The 20420-nt window shown below is 27.1% G+C and overlaps 1 protein-coding gene across 1 annotated transcript in view; it reads left to right on the top strand.

Moving 5' to 3' along the window:
* LOC111634632 (tripeptidyl-peptidase 2-like) overlaps positions 1-20420 on the top strand; it is a 104535-nt gene that overhangs the window by 63894 nt on the left and 20221 nt on the right. The window contains exons 23-24 of the mRNA XM_023379461.1: positions 7102-7208; positions 18448-18602. Coding sequence (XP_023235229.1) covers positions 7102-7208; positions 18448-18602 — 262 coding nt within the window. The remainder of the gene's footprint in view (positions 1-7101; positions 7209-18447; positions 18603-20420) is intronic.

The following is a 20420-nucleotide window of genomic DNA, read 5'->3' as shown; positions in this document are numbered from 1 at the left end:
AAACTGCATTTTGTGTGTTGACACATTGCGTCTTGGTTATTCAGAATGCTAACTAACTGAGTGCTGTGTGTCCTTGATTGTCAGAGATTATATCAATCTCCGTCCTTTTTTCACCCATTCTGATTGGTTGGTCTCCCTCATCCACACTTTCCGAGTGGCTGGTCCCTCGTTACTAAGTGTAATTGGACTCCTACCTGGAGTGTGGGAGAGGTCAACATCGAAACTGAATTAAATTTCCCACCAATCATAGCACGTTCTTTCTACGATTTATCATTCTGCATTGCAGTTTTAATATAAACAAAAGGTGTCCGACTATAAACATTTTTCCTAACGTTTCTAAAATAATTAAATTTTTCTCTAAATTAACCAATTTTTCACAAATTTTGTGACAGTTCAGACCTGTTCAGGATCTCCATATGATGCTAAAAGTCAGCCAACTTATAGCCTGTCCTGATGCAGCTTATAAGCTGTTTGTGAGAATTAAATGTTTAGTATGATTGTAAATAATCTATTAGTTGATTGTTTTTGAATGATCAACTAAACTAAGCAGATTGATTAATTCAACACACCTGAATTTTTTTGCCAAGCATAAATTATTTTATTCTCAAACATTTTCAACCTACTTATCATAGGCCATCTTCAGACTTACAATTACCATTCCAAAATGGAATGCAACATTTTTCAAATACATTTTATTTTAAATTTAAAAGATTTTTACAATAATTGTGTATATTAAATAAATGAAAAAATAAATTAATACAATAAATAAATAACAGTAAATTAAGCAGATTGTTTTTTTATCGTATTCAGCAGGGTTAGTCAGTTTTAGTAACTTTTTTATTTTTCTCCAATTTTTGACAATTGCTTGATTAATAGGATTCTCTATTAATCAAGCAATTGTCAAAAATTGGGTGATGATTTCTGAAAATTTACTGCAAAATTTGTTTAGTTATAAGGTATAAATTTCTATTAACAATATTGAATACATAAATTTATAATTACATGTTTTACACTTTATAAAAATGTTTTAAACAGTTATAGGAAAAAAATAAGATTTTGATACTGACCAAAACTGGAAGTACACTTTCTGGAATACATATGATATATGCAAAGAAATCTACTTTCTTGGCATGGTACATATGTTGAGCAGCCTAACATCAGGTGCATAAAACATTGTTTCAATTTTGCTATATAACTTTATTAATTTCATTTTTATTCATATTGACAAAAATGAAGTAACAAGTTTGGACACTTATACCAGATATTTTCTAGGAAAACAGGAATAAGCTCTCTGGCATAGATTTTTGTTTTGGCTTCATGTGAAAATACAAATGTGATTACACACTTTTAACATTATCTAGTGCAGTTAAAACCCACCAATTTGGGGAGGACATGAATATCCAATGTCATAACAGACAAAAATATCAAGAAATGTTTAAAACACCCACATGTGCAGCCAATCATCTACCAGCTCCATCCAACTGGTTAAAACATGTGACCACATGCCTTGAGTGTTAAATGCCCATCATAAATATCAAAATAAAAAATTATCAGAGCGATTAATATTTATTTATTAATTAATTAATTTATTTATTTAAACATACTGGTACAACCATGATGAGGGGAAAAACAAAAATTATACAAGATCATACAACATATCCATTAATACAAATACACACAACTTATAACTAAAACATAAAGGTAAATTCAATCTTAAACCTAAAAGTAGTAGAACTATCCAAAAGAAAAAAATTACAAAAAAACTATGCTATATCTTACCTAGAAAGTGAAAAATAATCAGATTAGTCTCTTATCCATAAATTGGATAGGCTCCCAGATAACCAAAGCCATCTGCTGGTTAAATAACATGCAAACCATGCCCCAGGACACAATTAACATAAAAATACTAACAACTTTTCACTATGAACTTAAAAGCATAAAAAATTACATTACTACAAAGCCAACATCATGATATAAACAATTTAACCTTTTTAATAAAAATAAATACCTTGAAAAACAAATCAGTATCAGAGGTTACATTCCTAAAATTATTAAATGAAAAACAGGTAACAAGAAAAATCTCCTTTGTAATTTTGACAAAAAAGGCACAAACTGCAATTATGTGATGTGCATCCAATGAACCATACCACACATGCAAATGTCCCTTCTGTAATTACATAAAAATCTCAGTGAGTGATATGTAACTTGCATTAATACTGCCAAAACATTACAAGAAAAATTATTGTTATAAATAAAGCAGTCAAAAAAGATTTATTCAAATTTTTATACCACCAGCAATAGGTGCTTGATAATGCCATTATTCAGCTTTGAAATATAATTATCAAAATGATTTTAACTTTAATAAATAAACGCCATTTACATTTTTAAACAAATTTTCAAAATCAATTTTATTCCTCGTATAATTCACAGACAGATACTTTATCCAGGGCAACTCTATCTGTTTCAAAGCAAACCTCAAACAAATTTTGTTAAGGCATTTTCCCAAGCTTAATATTCTAAAAACCCAATTAATACATTTATTCAAGACTATTCAAGATAATGGAATCAACGAACACTTCATACACTCTAAATATCCAGAAGTACAGTACATCTTGGTAGCCCATACAATCTCTTAACAAAAGTAGGTAATACTACATCCAAAATCTCCACCTGAAATCCCCCATTCCTCAAAGGCATAAAAAAAAGAAAAACTTACAATTGCATTAAATAATTTTATCTGATTCTTCAAATTATGCAATTTTGCAGACTTGCACATTTGTATAACATTATACAACTTTATCTCAGCGTTAACTCACAATCTTCACATAAGCATTAAAATTACTGTTGCTTTTAAAGGTTACGCCCAAATACTTATATTGTGAAACAATCAAAATTGGGTCACCCCCTAAATCACCATTTATTAAACCTGGAACCCTTACCACCATTTAGTAAAAGAATAATTTTAGATTTTGTAAAACTCAATTGTAGACTGTTATCCATTAAATATTTATCCAAAAGGTCAATAGACACCTGCAATAACCTCACAGAATTAGCCACAATTACCACATCTGCATATGATAATATCTTTACATTGATACCATCAACATCAATATCTTCCACCCTCGAATTATTAATACAATTCAATAAATCATTTAAAAATAAACTAAAAAGAATGGTGCTCAAAATGCAGCCATGTCTAGAAATCAATGTAAATTGACAGCAATCAAAAACTAGATTGATATGTAATGTGTGACCAGCTTACAACTGGCAATCAGCCCTAGACTTTACATGGCAAATTTTGACCTAAAATATCTCAGCCCATAGAATGAATCTTAAAATTCTGGCTTCACAACAACATTGATCTTGCCAAGTTATATTTATTTGCAAAAAATCATGTTTAGCAGTTGTGCAGTTACTTTAGCACTTCTGGACAGCTTCCACATGAGTTACAGAAATGACCTTTGACTCCTACAGTACTCTTCCCTTGACTTTCCTGTAATCTTTGGTCTAAACTTATCTGCCTGTATTTACTATATCTTGCTTTTGTAATATACTACTAGTTCTAGTTAGTGACAAAATTTTAAGATCAAAATTTGAAATTGATATCAAAATTTTTCCATTTTTATCAAATATTTTTCCACAGAAAAAGGTTTTCTTACCATTTCTTTTTGTCAAAGCCATTACTATTATTATTAAATACTTTAATGTTTATGTGTATTTGTATTTTAAAAGAACTGAACAAATAAGCCAAAACATCACAATTGTTGCAATTTAATACATTTTTTATGGAGTGTTAATTTGAATTTTTAATGGAATGGCTTACAAACAAAACCCAACACTGAAATTGCATTGAACACATCATCATAAATTTTTATCAGATGACAGAAAACAATAAATAGAATGAAAATAAATCATTCCCCAGTCAGAATTGAGCATGCATTTTTTAAATGGCACAATTATAAGAAAGAAGACAAAAAAAATTTTATTTTTTATTTGTTTACAATATAATCAGATTACAATCAATCAATTCTATGTCAACAAATTCTGACTAATATCAAATTAAATGGAAAATAATGATCTTCAAGAAAGACTAATAGTAAAAATTAGAAAGTTATTCATTTTCAAATGCGTGTGATTTTAAAAAAGATTAACAAAGGTCTGTTCACAGAAGAATGACACCTAAAAACCATATCCTGAAAGTGTTAAATTTTAATCATAGACAAACACTTTGATTTATGCAGAGCTCTGCTTATGCTCTGTTCAGTTATATTTTTTGCTATAAAACATACTCTTTCAGTACAGTTTTCCAACTAATTAGTTATGTTTCGAATTTAGTTTGTAAAAATTAAGAAAACAATAAAAATGTATTTATGCTGATTGTATTTACAAATACAAAAAAAAAAAAAAATACAATATACAAATACATGAGTCTTTCACAGCCTGGCACATGTATTTGTAAAATCTAAGTGACTTGTACAACATGGAATTCATATAAAACGGAATGATCAACAGTGTTATAGGGGGGTCGACTGTATCTGGGAATCAAACTAATGAAATAATAAACAGGAGTGATGACAATGAAAGTTCTGTTGAAGATGAAAGTAATGAAATATTATTTAAATGACTTTCCACATTTTTTAATGAAAATTGCTAATTTTTGTATTGTAATAAATTTAATAATAAAAGCTTGACTTATAATAGTTCTAATTTTTTTTATCAAAAAGTAAGGAGTGAATTTACATCTGGAAGTCAACTTATATTTAGGCCAATACAATATATAACAAAAAAAGTCATTGTAAATAAATTATATTTTTTAAAACTACTTGTAATTATATATGTTCATTAGATAGTTGAATGGCTAATGTGAAACTGAATTAAAGTATGCAAAAATAAACTTTAGTATATTATGGACATGCCTATTTAGAAAAAAATAAGTATGTCATAGTAGCTAAGATGGTTAGTTTTCAACAGGTCACTGAAATTAGGATTTCAGTTTTTACTTGGCTCTATTAAGATATATTTTTCTGTTTGAGTCCTGATATCTTCTCTAGTATATAAAATATGAGGTATTTATGTATTTTAAAACTTTATATACTGAGATTTATATTTTGGATGTGGATTATTTTAAAGAACTAAAAGCTATTGGCTTTTTTCAGTAACATTTCAGTTCTTTAAAAATCCACAACAAAACCAGTAACAGAATGTTTTAATTAAATTATATTTTGGATGTTAGATGCCTATTTACAGATCAGCTACTCATATTGCTAATTGTTTTACGAATAAATTTACTTTTGAAAACAACTGTTAAAAATAACTTTTCTAGTGGGTATCTCTAGAACACAGAGACAAATTAGTTTTGTAAGCAGTAATTTATTATTATTTATCTTTTTTTTTTTTGTAAATTTTGTTATGATAAACTTAGAAATTGACACCTAATTTTGACAGAATTGAGATGTTTATTTCTAATAAAGCACAAAGTTTTGTCTGTATTTTCAATATACAAGGAACAACATTTCATATAAAGAATATTGAAAATGAATCTTTGTTTTAAAGATATCTAAGATATAAAATCTTAAGAACAATTAAAATGAAAGCTAAATTTAGTTTTACAGTTACCTTAAAAAAATGGCATTTCAGTAAAATTTTTATCATATTCACAAATATTACTTTTACAAAGATTTGTAAAAGTGATTTTGTAATAATAGTAATTGTTTTTTTTTAAATTAGAACAACAATTAATAACAACCATATAGGAAACCAAGTTCAAATTATAATAGTAATCAAATAATAGAACTGGATTAACTATATGGCTGGAACTTGATTAATTAATTATACAGATATTATGTAATTTGAATTAAAGGTAGGCAGTTATGCTGTCATTGTGTATTAAATTTAATAATTTTCTAGAATAATTAAATTTATTTATTTTTAAAGATTGATACAGAGTGGGATTGAAACCTGCAGCTTCTGCTTATTGTGCAAATGCATTGCCAATTATTTAACCCATTAATAATAACTTATTTACAAATATGTAAATTTAATTTGGACTAATTTGTAATAATTTATACATTTATGAAGTTTAAAATTAGATTAAGACAATCCTTGTTATCTGCTGATTCTTAACTCACTGATTTGCTTATCCACAGTAAAAGCATAACCCATTTTGCAACATAAGCAGTCTGATTTGCATATACATGAGCTATAAGCAGAAGTAAAAAACTCTGAGAAGTATTGCATAGCATGATATTTCTCAGAAATGTGTCCACAGGGAGAGTCTTGTCTTCAAATTTTCAGCAATGAAAATGAAGTAGTGTACAAATGTAAGTGCTTTAACAAGTGTTCGTAAGCAGAAACACATTGTAATGATTTTTTTTTCTGTAATAACTCAGGATATAATTCTTCATAATTGAAGTTTTCGACTATTTACAAAAATTATCAAATTTTCGAGTCTATCTTAATCCTTTTTTATACAACACCAGAAGTAACAGTTAACATGGTTTTTTATTGAAGAATAATTTCTTAAAAAACAAAGGTAAACAAGTAAAAAGAGAGATCACAATGTTAAAAACGATCAAGTGTCAGCCTTCTGTTGTAAGTTCTGACACTTTACATTAAAAACATGAAGAATTCTTCTCACCATACTGTCCTTATCCATTCTTTAACTGCTTCAGGCCCTATGGTGGTAATTTCGAGTTATCCTACTTATTTGCATATACTTATTGTATGCAAATGCCAGCCAAAGAGTTAATTTTAATTAACTCTTTGGCTGGGTAACAAATCATAAACAACTTGCACATCATGAATTTTTGATTTTAAAAAAAGTGCAAAATACCTTTAAAATATATGTGGTAATATTGGAAATGTTCCTTGCAAAAATGGTAGACAAAATGAGGTGTTTATTATTAAGTAGAGTGAAAAATGTATATTAAAGATCAGCAGGAACTTAACTCCATTTTTTCCATAGATCAATGTTTTAGTAATTGCAATTTCCATAACTGCAGGGTTTTTGGGAATGTAGCCCCTGCAGATAATGAGGATTGACTGTATTTATCTAATAATGTTTTGTGTTAATAAATATAATAATCTTTTCAATTTTTTTAGGTTTCCTGTGACACCAAATTGGAAATTAAGTTTTAATGATGTATTATTAGTACCGGGTATTATAAAGAGAGAGTTTTTAGAAGTTCCTGTAGGAGCAACTTGGGCAGGTTTGGACTATTTTCATTTAAAAAAAGAATTCATAATTATAAAATAAAATTGGGAAACATATTGACTGTTTTAGTTAATATTTAAAATAATTATATAGATATTAAGTTTATTTGATGCTGTTATATAATTAATATTATCGATTTTTATTGTTATACATAAATTTTTCCTATTTGATATAATTTATAATTATAATATCAAGAATTAGTTTAATTCTATATATATGCAGATTGAATAAAAAGTTTTAAATGTATATAGTAATATTTAAAACTGTCTTTTCATAGATCTTGTAATCTTATAGATCTCTGTTTAACTAATAATTTTTAGAAAGAGCATTTTCAAATTAATACAAGAAAAGAAAAGCATTATCAAGGAAGCAAAATATTTAAATTTAAAAACAGTTTCAGAATATTTTCTGTCATTGTTGCAATGTAGCATTACAAAATTCTATTAAAATCAAAAAATTAAAACAAAAACATTTTTTTTAAATAAAGTTATTAAATTAGTTCAAATATAAAATTTAATTTAAGATATTTTAACAGTATCTGCAAAAAATTGATACAATGTTGTTGTAGATATTGAAAAATAAAATATCTTAAATTATTTCTAATTTTAAATATTTTAGTTACTTGAGAAATGGTTTGATTTTCTTATACTCTGTTTAACCTGTTGAAGTCCAAATTTGTTTTATTTTTTTCCATAAATCATATTTTGTTTTACTTTTTTAAAATATTTTTTACTATTTTTTTTTTAATATTTTGTTTTACTATTTTTTTAATGCCATTACATTGAAAACAAGTGTTTTCAATGTAATGGCATTAAAAAAAAATTCACTTTTCATGATTATTCCATCAACATAAAAATTAAATCAACAACATAGGCTTAATCAACAAAAATTTATTCTAATTTTGACTTCATAAATATGCATTAAATCTTGATATATAAAAATGGCTTAACATTCATAATTTATATGAAATATGATCAGAAGAGGACAGATTTATTAGGATATGTGTTGGAATATAAGATTCTTAGGAAAAAACTGTACTTTAAAAATATCAAATGTAATTGTTGAAATTACTAGATAATGATATTTAATGATATTATTTTATTTTGCATTTATTTAATAAGTTAAATGATAAGAATAATCTTTTATTATAGATAGGCAGTATGACTGTTAAGAAATTTTAATGATTAGATAAATTTTTAAATTTAATTGATTTAATTTAGAATTGTTTAGAAAAGAATAGCTTGTTTTGCCTTTTAAACTTACATTATCCAAATTAGACTTAGTTAACTGGCAATTGTCACACATAGGATAGTTGATCCAATCTGAACTATCCCAAGTCAGATGCTTCCAAACTATGAATTTAAAATTTGTTTAAAATTGGTATAAAATTAGACTCACTTGAACTTTTAACCGGTGTGTATTACAATTAAATCTTGTAAATTGAATGTTTTCTTAAGAAAACGTTTGATTTACAAGATTTAATCATAATACACAGCGGTTAAAGGTTCAAGTGAGTCAAATTTTATATTCATCCTGGTGTGTGGTCCTGATTTATATTAAAATTGATATTTGTCATATCAGCCAAGAGTATTTTATTTTATATTCTTATCTTTAATGAAGTTAATTCAATTGTTATATAATTTTTTAACAAAATTTTAAAATAAAATAATGCTTCATAATCTAGTAATTGAAGTGCAGTGAGAAAAGTGAACAAGCTTTCTTGACAGCAGTTTAAATTAACAAATTGTTGTAACACATTTTGCAAAGTAACAATTTGATCAATTTGAATGAAATTTAACACATTAATAGAAGTAATAAAATGGTGTGTCATGACAGAGACTAAATTTTAAAAATCGACCTAGAACAGGAGATATTGAGAGTCAAATGTTAAATCATATTAAATCAATGGAAAAATTTTGCATTGCAAAAATGTAAACAAGTAAGCACACACAGCAAAATAATGTTATTCAACATTCAAAATACAGTGAGACTCTTGCCAAATTTTTTGATTACCAATCTTTTTCCCCCTTTTATTGAAAAATTTACTGTATATACCTTAACCTACATATACTTTAACATGTTATACCTTGCACTGTGTTTATTATGTAAATTAAGGAAGTTTTATAATTAACATAAGAATTCACTGTTTATGCAGAGTGACAAGTCGCTTTAATTTAGTGCCCTCAATGAACTAATCAGAGTTCACAAGCCATCATTGTGCTTCAGTCAGGGATGAAGTTCTCCTAGTTAAAGCAATTTTATTAATTACATTTGATATAACAAAATTTGATTGTTATTGATTATAGATATTGTTACAGATAAGTAAATGTAATGAAAAGAAAATTTGAAATTTTAACCTTGAGTGTAGAAAGCTGCTTGTGCGTATGTGTTTATGAAATATGAAGCTGCAACTATAATAGTTGATGTTAATATAATTGAAAGAGTTAATACCAGCAAATCGATAGATTTGCTGGTATTAACTCTTTCAATCTTTATGACTCTAACATAAAATAATCATATTGTAAATAATATATTTTTTATTGTTAATCACAACATTATCAAGTCTTATAATCATATCATTGTGTTTAATAGCACTGAAGAGGTACTTTAAAGTCACAGCAGCCCGAAATGCATACGATGTATAATCTGTTAAAATTATGCTGCAATAAAGTCTTGAGTACTAGCTTGGTGTTGCTGTGGGAAAATCAACCGACACAGATTAAAGTGATTTTACATACATACAAATTTTTGTTAAGCCATTTTTCTATTAATTAAGACTTAATGAGTATTTCGAGATATTTTGAATATAATTAGATTAAGTTGATATCAAAACCAGGTCCATATTTAAATGGCTTATGTTTGTTCTCATGTAATGTTAGAAATATGTACAGAGTTTATTGAACAAATCACTTTATAGCAATTTTATTATACATTACTGATAATCATTTTGAAGCTATGATTAATGTTTATATTCATTATAATATATTAATAATTCTAATTACTGTTTGTAATCTTGTTTATATGGAAAAATATTTGAAACTAGTGAAGTAAAATTATTTAATATTATAATTAATATTAAGTATAATTACAACTATAAAGTATAAAGTCTGTCAATATTGATAACACAAATATTCAGTAATTAGAAAGTATTTTCATAATAATTAGATAACATCAAATTTTACATCTTTCCAAATCTAATTAATACAGTATGATGATAAATAAATAAAAATCTGAATAACATTTTTTATTAGATTAAACATTATTTCTGATGAATCAGAATTTTGCAGAAGTAATTCTGTGTATTATTGCAGAATTATAAAGAATTTCCTGAATATTTTATGTTAATTTTCTACCAATAAAAAGAACTGTTTGTGTATTTAAAATTTAGAATTGTTTTTCTTATTTAAATAGCACTCCAGCCAAAATTGGAAACAAGTTGTTCAGGGATAGGGTTATTTCACTGTATTTGTAATGAATGAACTACATTTCCTATCTTCAAAGTGTGTTCATTATTTCTTCGTGAAAAATTCTTAAGGGAACTCGGTTCATATGAAAAGACATTCATAATCAAGGACCGAGTGAGTATATCTTCTAAAGTACTATTTAATAGTGAACACATAACTATTTTCAAACAGTAGTTTACCTATCATTGAATTAAAAATATTATTTTCTATGGTTTAAAGTATACTGTATATATCATTGATGGCATTTATTTGATGAATATTTATATTCCTTTCTATTACATAGTAGAATTATATAAATGTGTCAAGAGATATTATAATAATACAATATCATTTGGAAACCCATGTTTTTAAAAATGGATTATACTTAGTTTCAATCCAGATATACTTTGGTTTATTAACAAATATTACATATTTAAAAATAAGAAAAATGCACATTATTCATTTAATCTTAGGGATACTTATTTGATTGTATGACTGACTAATAGTGCATTATATTAAGAATTTGAGCTTGTAGCCAATTGTAGTTATCATAAAAAAAAAACAAAGTAATAATTATTTGTTTTCCTCAGATATGCAATAATTGTTCTTTAAAAAAGAATTGCTTACTTTATTAAAGAATTCGAAATAATTGTTCTTTATTAAAGAACAATTATTTCGAATTATATTTAAAACTGCATTATAAAACTGCAGATATTTATTCAAAATAATTGTTCTTTATTAAAGAACAATTATTTTGAATAAATATTTGCAGTTTTATAATGTACGTTATTTAATCTATTATTTCTTAATAAAAAATTTACAATAAATAGGCAGAATAGAATACTTATTTTCTATAGTCAGAAAAGCATATTGAGTTTATGAAGTTAGCTGTTTTCAATTTGGAAATACATTCAGGAAAAACTTTTAAATGTTTAAAAGTAGCTTCTTGTAATTTCTTTGGCTTCTCTTTGTAATGAATCAGAGCTATTTTTAATACAAAAGTAGAATTCTTATTCAAATAATAAATTATTTTATATTTCAGTTTAAGATGATATATTCAATCAATAATTGTCTATTCTATTAAATTTTTGTTAAAATAGCATAATAATTATTACTATATGCATTATATTTAGAACAATACTTCAAAATTTTAAATGAAAAATTTTAATTAGAACTCAACTGGTCAAATTTTCAATTATATAGTACAGTATTTATATACAGTATTTGAAAAAAGTCATATTTAGGATTATTTGATTGACTAAACTAGAAATTTCCAAACTTTCAAATAATTTATCTACACTACAAATGTTGCAAAATGAATATAGAATCCTTTCAAAAATAAAGTGAAATTGTTTTTTACTTTAGAACAATATAAATAAAAAATATACTATTCTTTTTCTTTGTTTTTTGAATTGTAGATGAGATTATTCATTTATATTTGAAAAGTCAGATTCTTTTTATGTTATACTGTGTACACAATTAAGTTAAATAAAATTAATTTTTAATTCTTTTTATTTCCATGTCCATACTTTTTTACTTTTTTGTTTATTGTCTTTGATACTTATATCTTAATATTTTATTTGAATTACTGGGAGAATATATATGATACATCAGGTGAAGATATTTTGTTTTGATTTTTGACTAATATTTCCACTTTGCTAGTCAGAAACTACATCAGTATAATAAGTCAGTCCTATTAATAAACAAGGTTCAAGTAGACAATATAGAAACAAAAAAGTAATCAATTTTTGTATATATTTTTATTACATATAGGATTTTATGTACTGAATTACTTTATCTAAAACTTTCACAGAAAATTAATTCAGATTTTTGTGTAATTTCTAGATTTTATACATAATTTCTTTAAAATGAACATTTTAATTCACTGAAATGTTAAATGTAAAGCAAATGTTTTTTATCTATTTTTCTAGTTACTAGCCTACATTGAAAAAAATTACAAAATAAAAATCAAGATAAAACAATTTCACTAATAGATTGTGCACGAGCAATTAAAAATTCCAATTTCTTAGTAGTAGTAATAATAATAATCTCAATATCTAATTGCTAGATTTGTTGGACTACTAATTTAGTTTATTAACTATATAATTAAAGATAGTTATGTTTTCATCAAGGGGGTCATAGGCATAAGACATCCCCAATTTGGAAGATATTGGGGTATTGGTTCCAAATTGGAAGATATTGGTTATATTGCTTTAATTATATAGCCTTAGTAGTAACAGTTGGACAGAGGTTCAGATAACATAACTGGTAATACATTTGCATGATATGTGAAAAATGTGGGCCAACTTTGGATTGATTTTTCCCCACCATATAAGTGTACCAACTCCCAAATATTTCAGATGATTTTTATTTCAGGATTAAAAATTTTGGAATAATTGATGTTTTTACTCAGCAATATCAATCCTATTTCCAGATTATTCTAAATTAAATAATTTGCTTAAATTTAATTATTAATTACTAATATTGATACAAGATTGAAACTAGGGTTTCTCATTTCCCGGGAAATTTGCCTCCAGCGGAATTACGGGAAATTCCGGGATGAGATAGTAAATTTTATATGGATAAAATTAGTAGAATTTTATATGGATAAAAAAGATCATACAGGAATATCATAAATTTGAATAATTTAATTTACTTTCTAGTAAGTAACTAAAAGTGTAGGGCCAATCTAACCCATACAGACACGTTAGGCTCAATTAATTTATGTTCTCCTACATTATAAGATGAAAGTAAAATAAAGCGTTTCATTGGGAGTTTTAATGGTTACGAAAAAAAATACTATTTTATTTCTAAAGATGAAATAAAAAATAAACTAAAGTGCGATGAGTGATACTTACTTTCAGCGAGTGCTCCGCTGTTCAATGATGCGCAATCACAATACTTAGATATTACATGAACTAACAAGTAGAGACTTGTAAAACATAGGTAATAATATGCAGCATGAAACCTCAAAATTTCTCTCTTAGATGCAACTTTTCAAGATGCAACTTTTCGTATAATAAATAATAGAAAGAAAACCTGACATGATAAATTATTATTGAAATGCGAGATTTCCCGGGAAAATAAAATTTCTCGGGATTTTTCTCGTAGGGAATAAACGGCGGGGATCCTGGGAAAGAAACCCTAATTGAAACCTAAAGCTTACTTTTACATCAAATTGTTTAGTTAGGTAGTTAGAGTAATAGTTCAAATGTAGTTTGTGAAATATGGCAATATGGAATTTGGATTATTATGAATAGTGTGTATTAATATTTATGAATTCTGGATTAGGATCATATTATAAAAAAACTCCAGTTTTTATTTCATAAAATTTGTAGATTTTTAGAGTTCCTACATATTGTATAAAGGGATTTTTTTTATCATAAAAAGTTTATAAATTATGTGAGAACTATGATTTTCTTGTCAGGCCAAATATCAAAATTTGTATGGTACAAAGGAAGGTTTGTTTGATAAAACTGTTTATTGTAAGAGAGAAACTTTGCATGAGGATACTTGGAAATTTTAATAATGTATGACTGGCACATCTAAACAGCACAGGAGCCTTTCATGAGTAACAATGCATGATATATGGCAGATGTTGATGGAAATGTCATTACTGAAACCCTCTAAAGAATGTTTATTATCATTAAAGAATACAACCAACAGTACATCTGTAATATGGACAAAAGCATACTGCTCTATTGTATACAATCACCACAATACTACTGGTATATAATTAAATAAAACTAAGCAATTACCATTAAACCTGCAATTAATTGTTGTCTAAACAAATGTTTTCTTCTGTTTTAAATGGCTCTATTGTATACAGCCATACAAAACAACCTCAGCTGGAAAAGTCAAAGAATGCAAGAAGGACAAAGACAGAATTATACATGTATTTTGCATCAATTATGATGGATGCGACAAAAGAGAAGTGACTGTTATTGGGAAAAGTTTATGGTCATGATGTTTCAAGAAATTAATTGAGTACTTCATCTAAATTACTGCCACACAATAAAGGTTAGATGATTGCTGTAGAACTAGAAGAATAATTCAAATAATTTACTGCCTTTATGAAGAGAGAGAACAGAAAAGTGTTACTACCTCACAATGCCACATATAACATGGAAAACTCAGCAATGTCAGGATTAAGTTTCTAGCACGCTACTGTGCGACCAGAGCCATAGTAATACATTGGCAATGGGGTAAGTTTGTGAGGCATGATAGGTGCAAGTGCCTCTTATGCCTCACAAGCATTTATTTCTGTGGACTAAAAAACTAATGCATTATTGAGAGTGCCAAAAACATTGCTATGTCTCTGGTTGCAGCCAATAGAAACAGGCATTAAGAAGCTTCAAGACATATTATCATCAACACCAAGTAAAGCAGATATTGACTGTGTTAATGACAAGCTCATCATGATTTTTCTTTAATTAAAAATGCACTCTAAATGGTTAAACACAAATGGAGTGAAGTCACTCCACAAAAAATTGCTGACAGCTATGCCCATATTAGATTGTCAAAAATACAAGCTCTCTCCATTACTCAAGACAGCAAAAATCAAATAGAAAAATTAGAACAGCTTAAAGCTGTGATTCATTGACCATCCCATGACTGTGAAAGAATTTTTAGTAGTTGACTTCAACATTCCAACATGTAAGATGATGATATCATCATAATCTAAACATGCATGATACAATCATCATCTGCTGATATCAGATGATGGCTGTTAGTATTAAAAATGACAGTTTTTCAGCAGAAGAGGATGGCAATGGTGAAGAAAATGAGCAGATGCCAACATCAAAGACAGTAAGAGAAAACCTCATAAACTTAAGACAATATTAGAAAAGCATTGAGATTATTGACTATAGCTGTATTGAGTTATGTGATGGCTATAGATTTTTTACTTGGTGACATTGATAAGACAAAATGACAAATGTGTGTCCTTCAGTTCTTCAGTTCTCAAGAATAAAAATAAGAAATATTGTGTGGCTATACAAGCAGACATACTGAACTGAGTGAATGATAAAATATAATGGAAAATATGTTGTTCCACAATACAGTATAGATTTTCCTTTGTTCTTGAAGGCAGTCTGGAAGTTTGGATTGATGTTGAATGTGAGAGTGAACATGTTTTTGTTTTACAATATGAACATACTGTATACATAAACAAACCTCACAAACCAGCTAAATTTGTAAAGCCAAACAACCACTGTATTATATTGGGCTACTTTTCTGCAATTATAATTGCAGAAAAGTAGCCTGATATAATCCAGTGGTTGTTTGAACATGCTGTAATTAGTTAATGCTGGAATAATAGGCAGTATTGCAGGCTATACTGTATAAAATGATACTTATTTTATACAATGCAGTATATCAAATAAACTTTTATGAAAAGTATTATTAAGAGTATTATAAGACCTGCAAATTACAGTATTATTGTGATAGTATCTTAAATCATTTATGATAGACTGTCTTCTCTGATTAGCTGCCAAAATCATGACTGGACAGATGAGTGTCTTAATGAAGATTGACTGTACAATAGAAACTAAAGTTTGAATTTCTAATAATAAGCAAATTATGTAAGATTTTTTCAGTTTTTTCATTAAATTATCAAACTAATTAAATTGAATTTAAAAAAATCCAAAAGTCCTGTATAATTTGACTTACTATAATAAATATTATATGAAATTACATAGCCAAACAATAAAATAAAATTAGTTAATTTGATTTACTGCTATGTATAATTTAACTAAATATTATCAACTTTTGATTAAAAATATTTGTTTTAATAAATTTTGTCTTAAACTTTCAGAAAAAAAAAATTAAAATTTACCATTAATTTAAAATTTCAGTATAAATAAAAAATAATTTTCATGGAAAATTATAATTTGATTAATTTTATAATTTATTTGTTTCATGAATAATAAATTAAATAAGATATATAAGTAATCTACTAATTTTTATGTTAAATAAACATTAGTAATCATCACAATAAGATACATTAATTGACAAAAAAGTTATGTATCCAGATAGAGTTGTCAAATTGCTGTAAAACTTGGTTTACAGCTATTTCAGATAGGTATATAAATTATTATAGTTATAGTTTAATTGCATGCCAGGCAATGCCATCAAAGTATCTTAAAATTGCTACCACACTATCCTAGAAAAAGGCTTACAGAGGCTCATTCTGTTCACAATTTTCAATGTACAGCACCTGTTATATAGAGGTCTTCAAACACTAGGCAGGCCTGTACAACACAAAGAAAGTCTGCATTATTAGGCTGAGGAGAGTTATTTTACCAAATTGCTTATCATCTGGGCCATTCTGACTTGACTGTCAGGAGGGATTGGGATCAGTGAATTAATCATGGAACATGTACATGACAAGCAGGCTTTGGATGTCCCTGACAGACTACCAGGAGTGATGATTGTCTGTTTTTGAGACACGTACAAACAGCTGCAATGGCATCTTTGTTCACCATTCAGAGAACAGGTTGAAACCTTGCTACAGAAATCTCTTTATCATTGACATGTAATTAGCAGAGGCAAATTTGAATGCACAGAATTTGCTATGCATACTACCATTAGCATTCCAAAATTGTTGACTTTTTGTTTGCAGTGGTGGTGGTGTCATAATAGAAAAGTATGGATTGCTACAGACTTGCAGTGTATCATCATTGGTAATGAATCCTAGTTCTGTTTAGAAATGGATGACCAGCATATTAGTGTGAAGGGCGATTGGTGAGTGCTTCATTTCTGTCTTTACTTTTGAGAGGCACACTGCCCATTGTTGGCATACTCATTTGGGGAATCATCTCATATGATAGTTGGTCACTTCCTAGTAGTGGTGCAAGGGACATTGAGACATAGTGATACATTCAGGAAATCCTGTGCCCTCACGAGTTGCCTTTCATGGCTGGGCAAGCTAAGGTTTCCTAGGAATGTCTAAAATTTTGTTGCATTTAGTTAGCTTGTCTCTAGATTTGTTGCTTATCAAACATTTATGGACCAGATCAGAAGCCAGCTTTGGCCATCTTTGAGTGCGAGAGTTCTGGAGCGGCAGCTATGGGCAAATCTGTTGCAGGATAGCATGTGATGCCTGTGTATTCATGAAAGAGGAGATCCTTACAAAATGGTAAAGGTTTATTTAAATTGTACCATTGTTCCATAGGAAATTGTTCCTTTGCTATAATATAGTAATCAGTTATTACTTTCACACTAAGAAACTTTAATTTTATTCTGATACCTACTTCTTGGTATGTAATTTTTTGTCAGTGAGTGTATTCCATAAATAACTTACATTGAAAAAATTAAAAATGATTTCTTTTAAACTTAATTTTTAATCTTGAATAGTCTTGAAATAGCTATTCTATGGATAAATAAAAAAATATTTTAACTGCTTTAGAGATGACAATTTAAATTTATAGAAATTTAACTATAATTGTTTGCATTCAATAATTTTTATCCTGATTTAGTTACATGATATTTGAAATTTATGCTTTTTTACCTAAATATAGATGCTAATAATATGTCTAGTATAGAAATGTCAATAAAAATTTTATTGATAGTACTAATATGCTTTAAATAATGATTTTTCCTGTAATTCTGTTTTGCTTTGTTTGTTGTTTATATACAAAATATAAAATACTTGATTATATTTTTTTTTAGTTCAAAAAATAATAATTCTTGAAATTTAAAATTAATCAATATTTAAATATATTTACATTTATAATAAAATTTATAATGTATGCTTGTAGAATTTTAAATGTTTTTGCATTTTATTTTTAGTTGTTAATATACAGTCAGCAGACAGTCAACACGATGCTCATATTGTTGTACATGCAGTTCAGATACGTCCACAATGCTCAGTTAAAACCAATGAATTCCATAAAATGTTCTTCTTGAATGCTCTTGCTGAAGTGACATGTTCATTTCCAGTTCAGGTTAATTCATCCATTTAAAAAATTTAGATTTAAGTTCATACATAAATATTTAAAAATTTTTGTATATAAGATTGATTTTCAAAATTTAAATTTATTAAATCTATATGTATTACATTATAACTTCTTAATGAATTAGACTTTATTTTACCATTCATCAAATTTTTAATTTCATGATATTTTAATTATAAAAATGATAAATGTTTATTATGAACAGTCAGATGAAATATTAGGTTTTAATATAATTAATATTTCATATTGAATTTTATTTTAGCAACTTAGTAAAACAAATGTAAAAATCTTAATGACGATGAAATGTATTACAATAGAACATTTTATTTGAAATAATTCATTCTGCAGGTGATTCAGGTAATCAAAAATTTGGATAAGTGGGTAAACATGTAAGGTACTTATTCATTAATATATGAATAGCATCCTACTGATCACTTGGATCTGTCACAGCAAATAGGCATCACTGATCATACAGACCTGTATTATAAGAGTATTGCAGTGTGACATCAGTGGGGGAGAGAAAGGAGGGCAAGTTGTGATTTGGATAATTAGACATTTGGTTAATCAGCATTCAGATAATCAGAGTTCTACTGTATTGTATTTTCATATGGATAATCTGTGGTAATATATAACTGGCAGTGTGTAATATGCATTGGTTATATGCCATAAAAAGTTGCTAGAATAGAAACAAAACCTTTGCTTGACCTGCACTATCTTAGTCTTCTGCACTTGCTTATGTGCAGTTTAGAAGTTACCATATCCAACATTCTGTTTTTTTCTTTTTTTTCTCATTTTTTTCTTTCATTTACATTTTGTTGCAGATGCAATTTATAAGTAAAATAGGGAAAAAATGGAATATTTAAATAGAATGATTTATTTTTAAAGATATACTACATTCTAAGAAATGTTTAATTTTTTTCAATAGAGAGGTTGAGGTAGACGTTTTAAACGTGTAAACGTGTAGGTCGGACATTCAGCGCCGCTTTCCCGTAAGCCTAAAAGTTTGACAATGGTGTTTGGATAGTCAGTGGAATCACGCTCGACATTCCAAACACTATCGTCAAACTTCTAGGCTTACGGGAAAGCGGCACCGAACGTCCGTCCTACACGTTTACACGTTTAAAACGTCTGCCTCAACCTCTCTAATAACATTCACTTTAATGATTTTAAAATACTAGTATGTAGTATGAAATATTAGACTGAAAAATTTTTGAATAGAATGAAAATAATTTTATAAAAGATTTTTGTTTGTTGTTTATTAAAGAACAAAGAAGAAGAATGAGTTTGTAAAAGTTGATTTATGTTTCTCATTCAAAATCAAGTAAAAGTAAATTGTCTAAATGTTGGAAAGTTGCAGATTAGCAAAACTAATAATATACTTGTAAGTTGTTACTTGTAACAACAAAACTGATTTCAAATTTCAAAATCTGTTTTGTCTAAAAATTTATGAATTTTGTATATTTACTGATCTTATGAAGATAAACAATGTATTTAGATAGATACCTATTTTTAAATACCTAATCAAACTTCAGATTGATATTACATCATCTGTGGGAAAGCTTTAGTTCCATGAAATTTTGTTTAAACATTCTAACTTTACAAATTATTTTAAATCATATTGGGTTGTTCGGAAAGTAATTTCGTTTTTTTACCACTAGACAGATTAGTCGTATTTTTCCTGCCATTTTCATTCTAAACCATATTATCATTATATATTTTGACAGCTAGCATTTTAAGGCTTATTTGTAAAAAATTTTGTTTGATTTTGTGCAATTGTTTATTTTTTGTGTCCCATCAAATATGGAAGAT

This window comes from Centruroides sculpturatus, unplaced genomic scaffold (genome assembly GCF_000671375.1).
Source record: "Centruroides sculpturatus isolate CEXI.00-Female unplaced genomic scaffold, Cexi_2.0 scaffold791, whole genome shotgun sequence".
Taxonomy (NCBI): domain Eukaryota; kingdom Metazoa; phylum Arthropoda; class Arachnida; order Scorpiones; family Buthidae; genus Centruroides; species Centruroides sculpturatus.
This window is presented reverse-complemented; position numbering and strand designations above follow the sequence as displayed.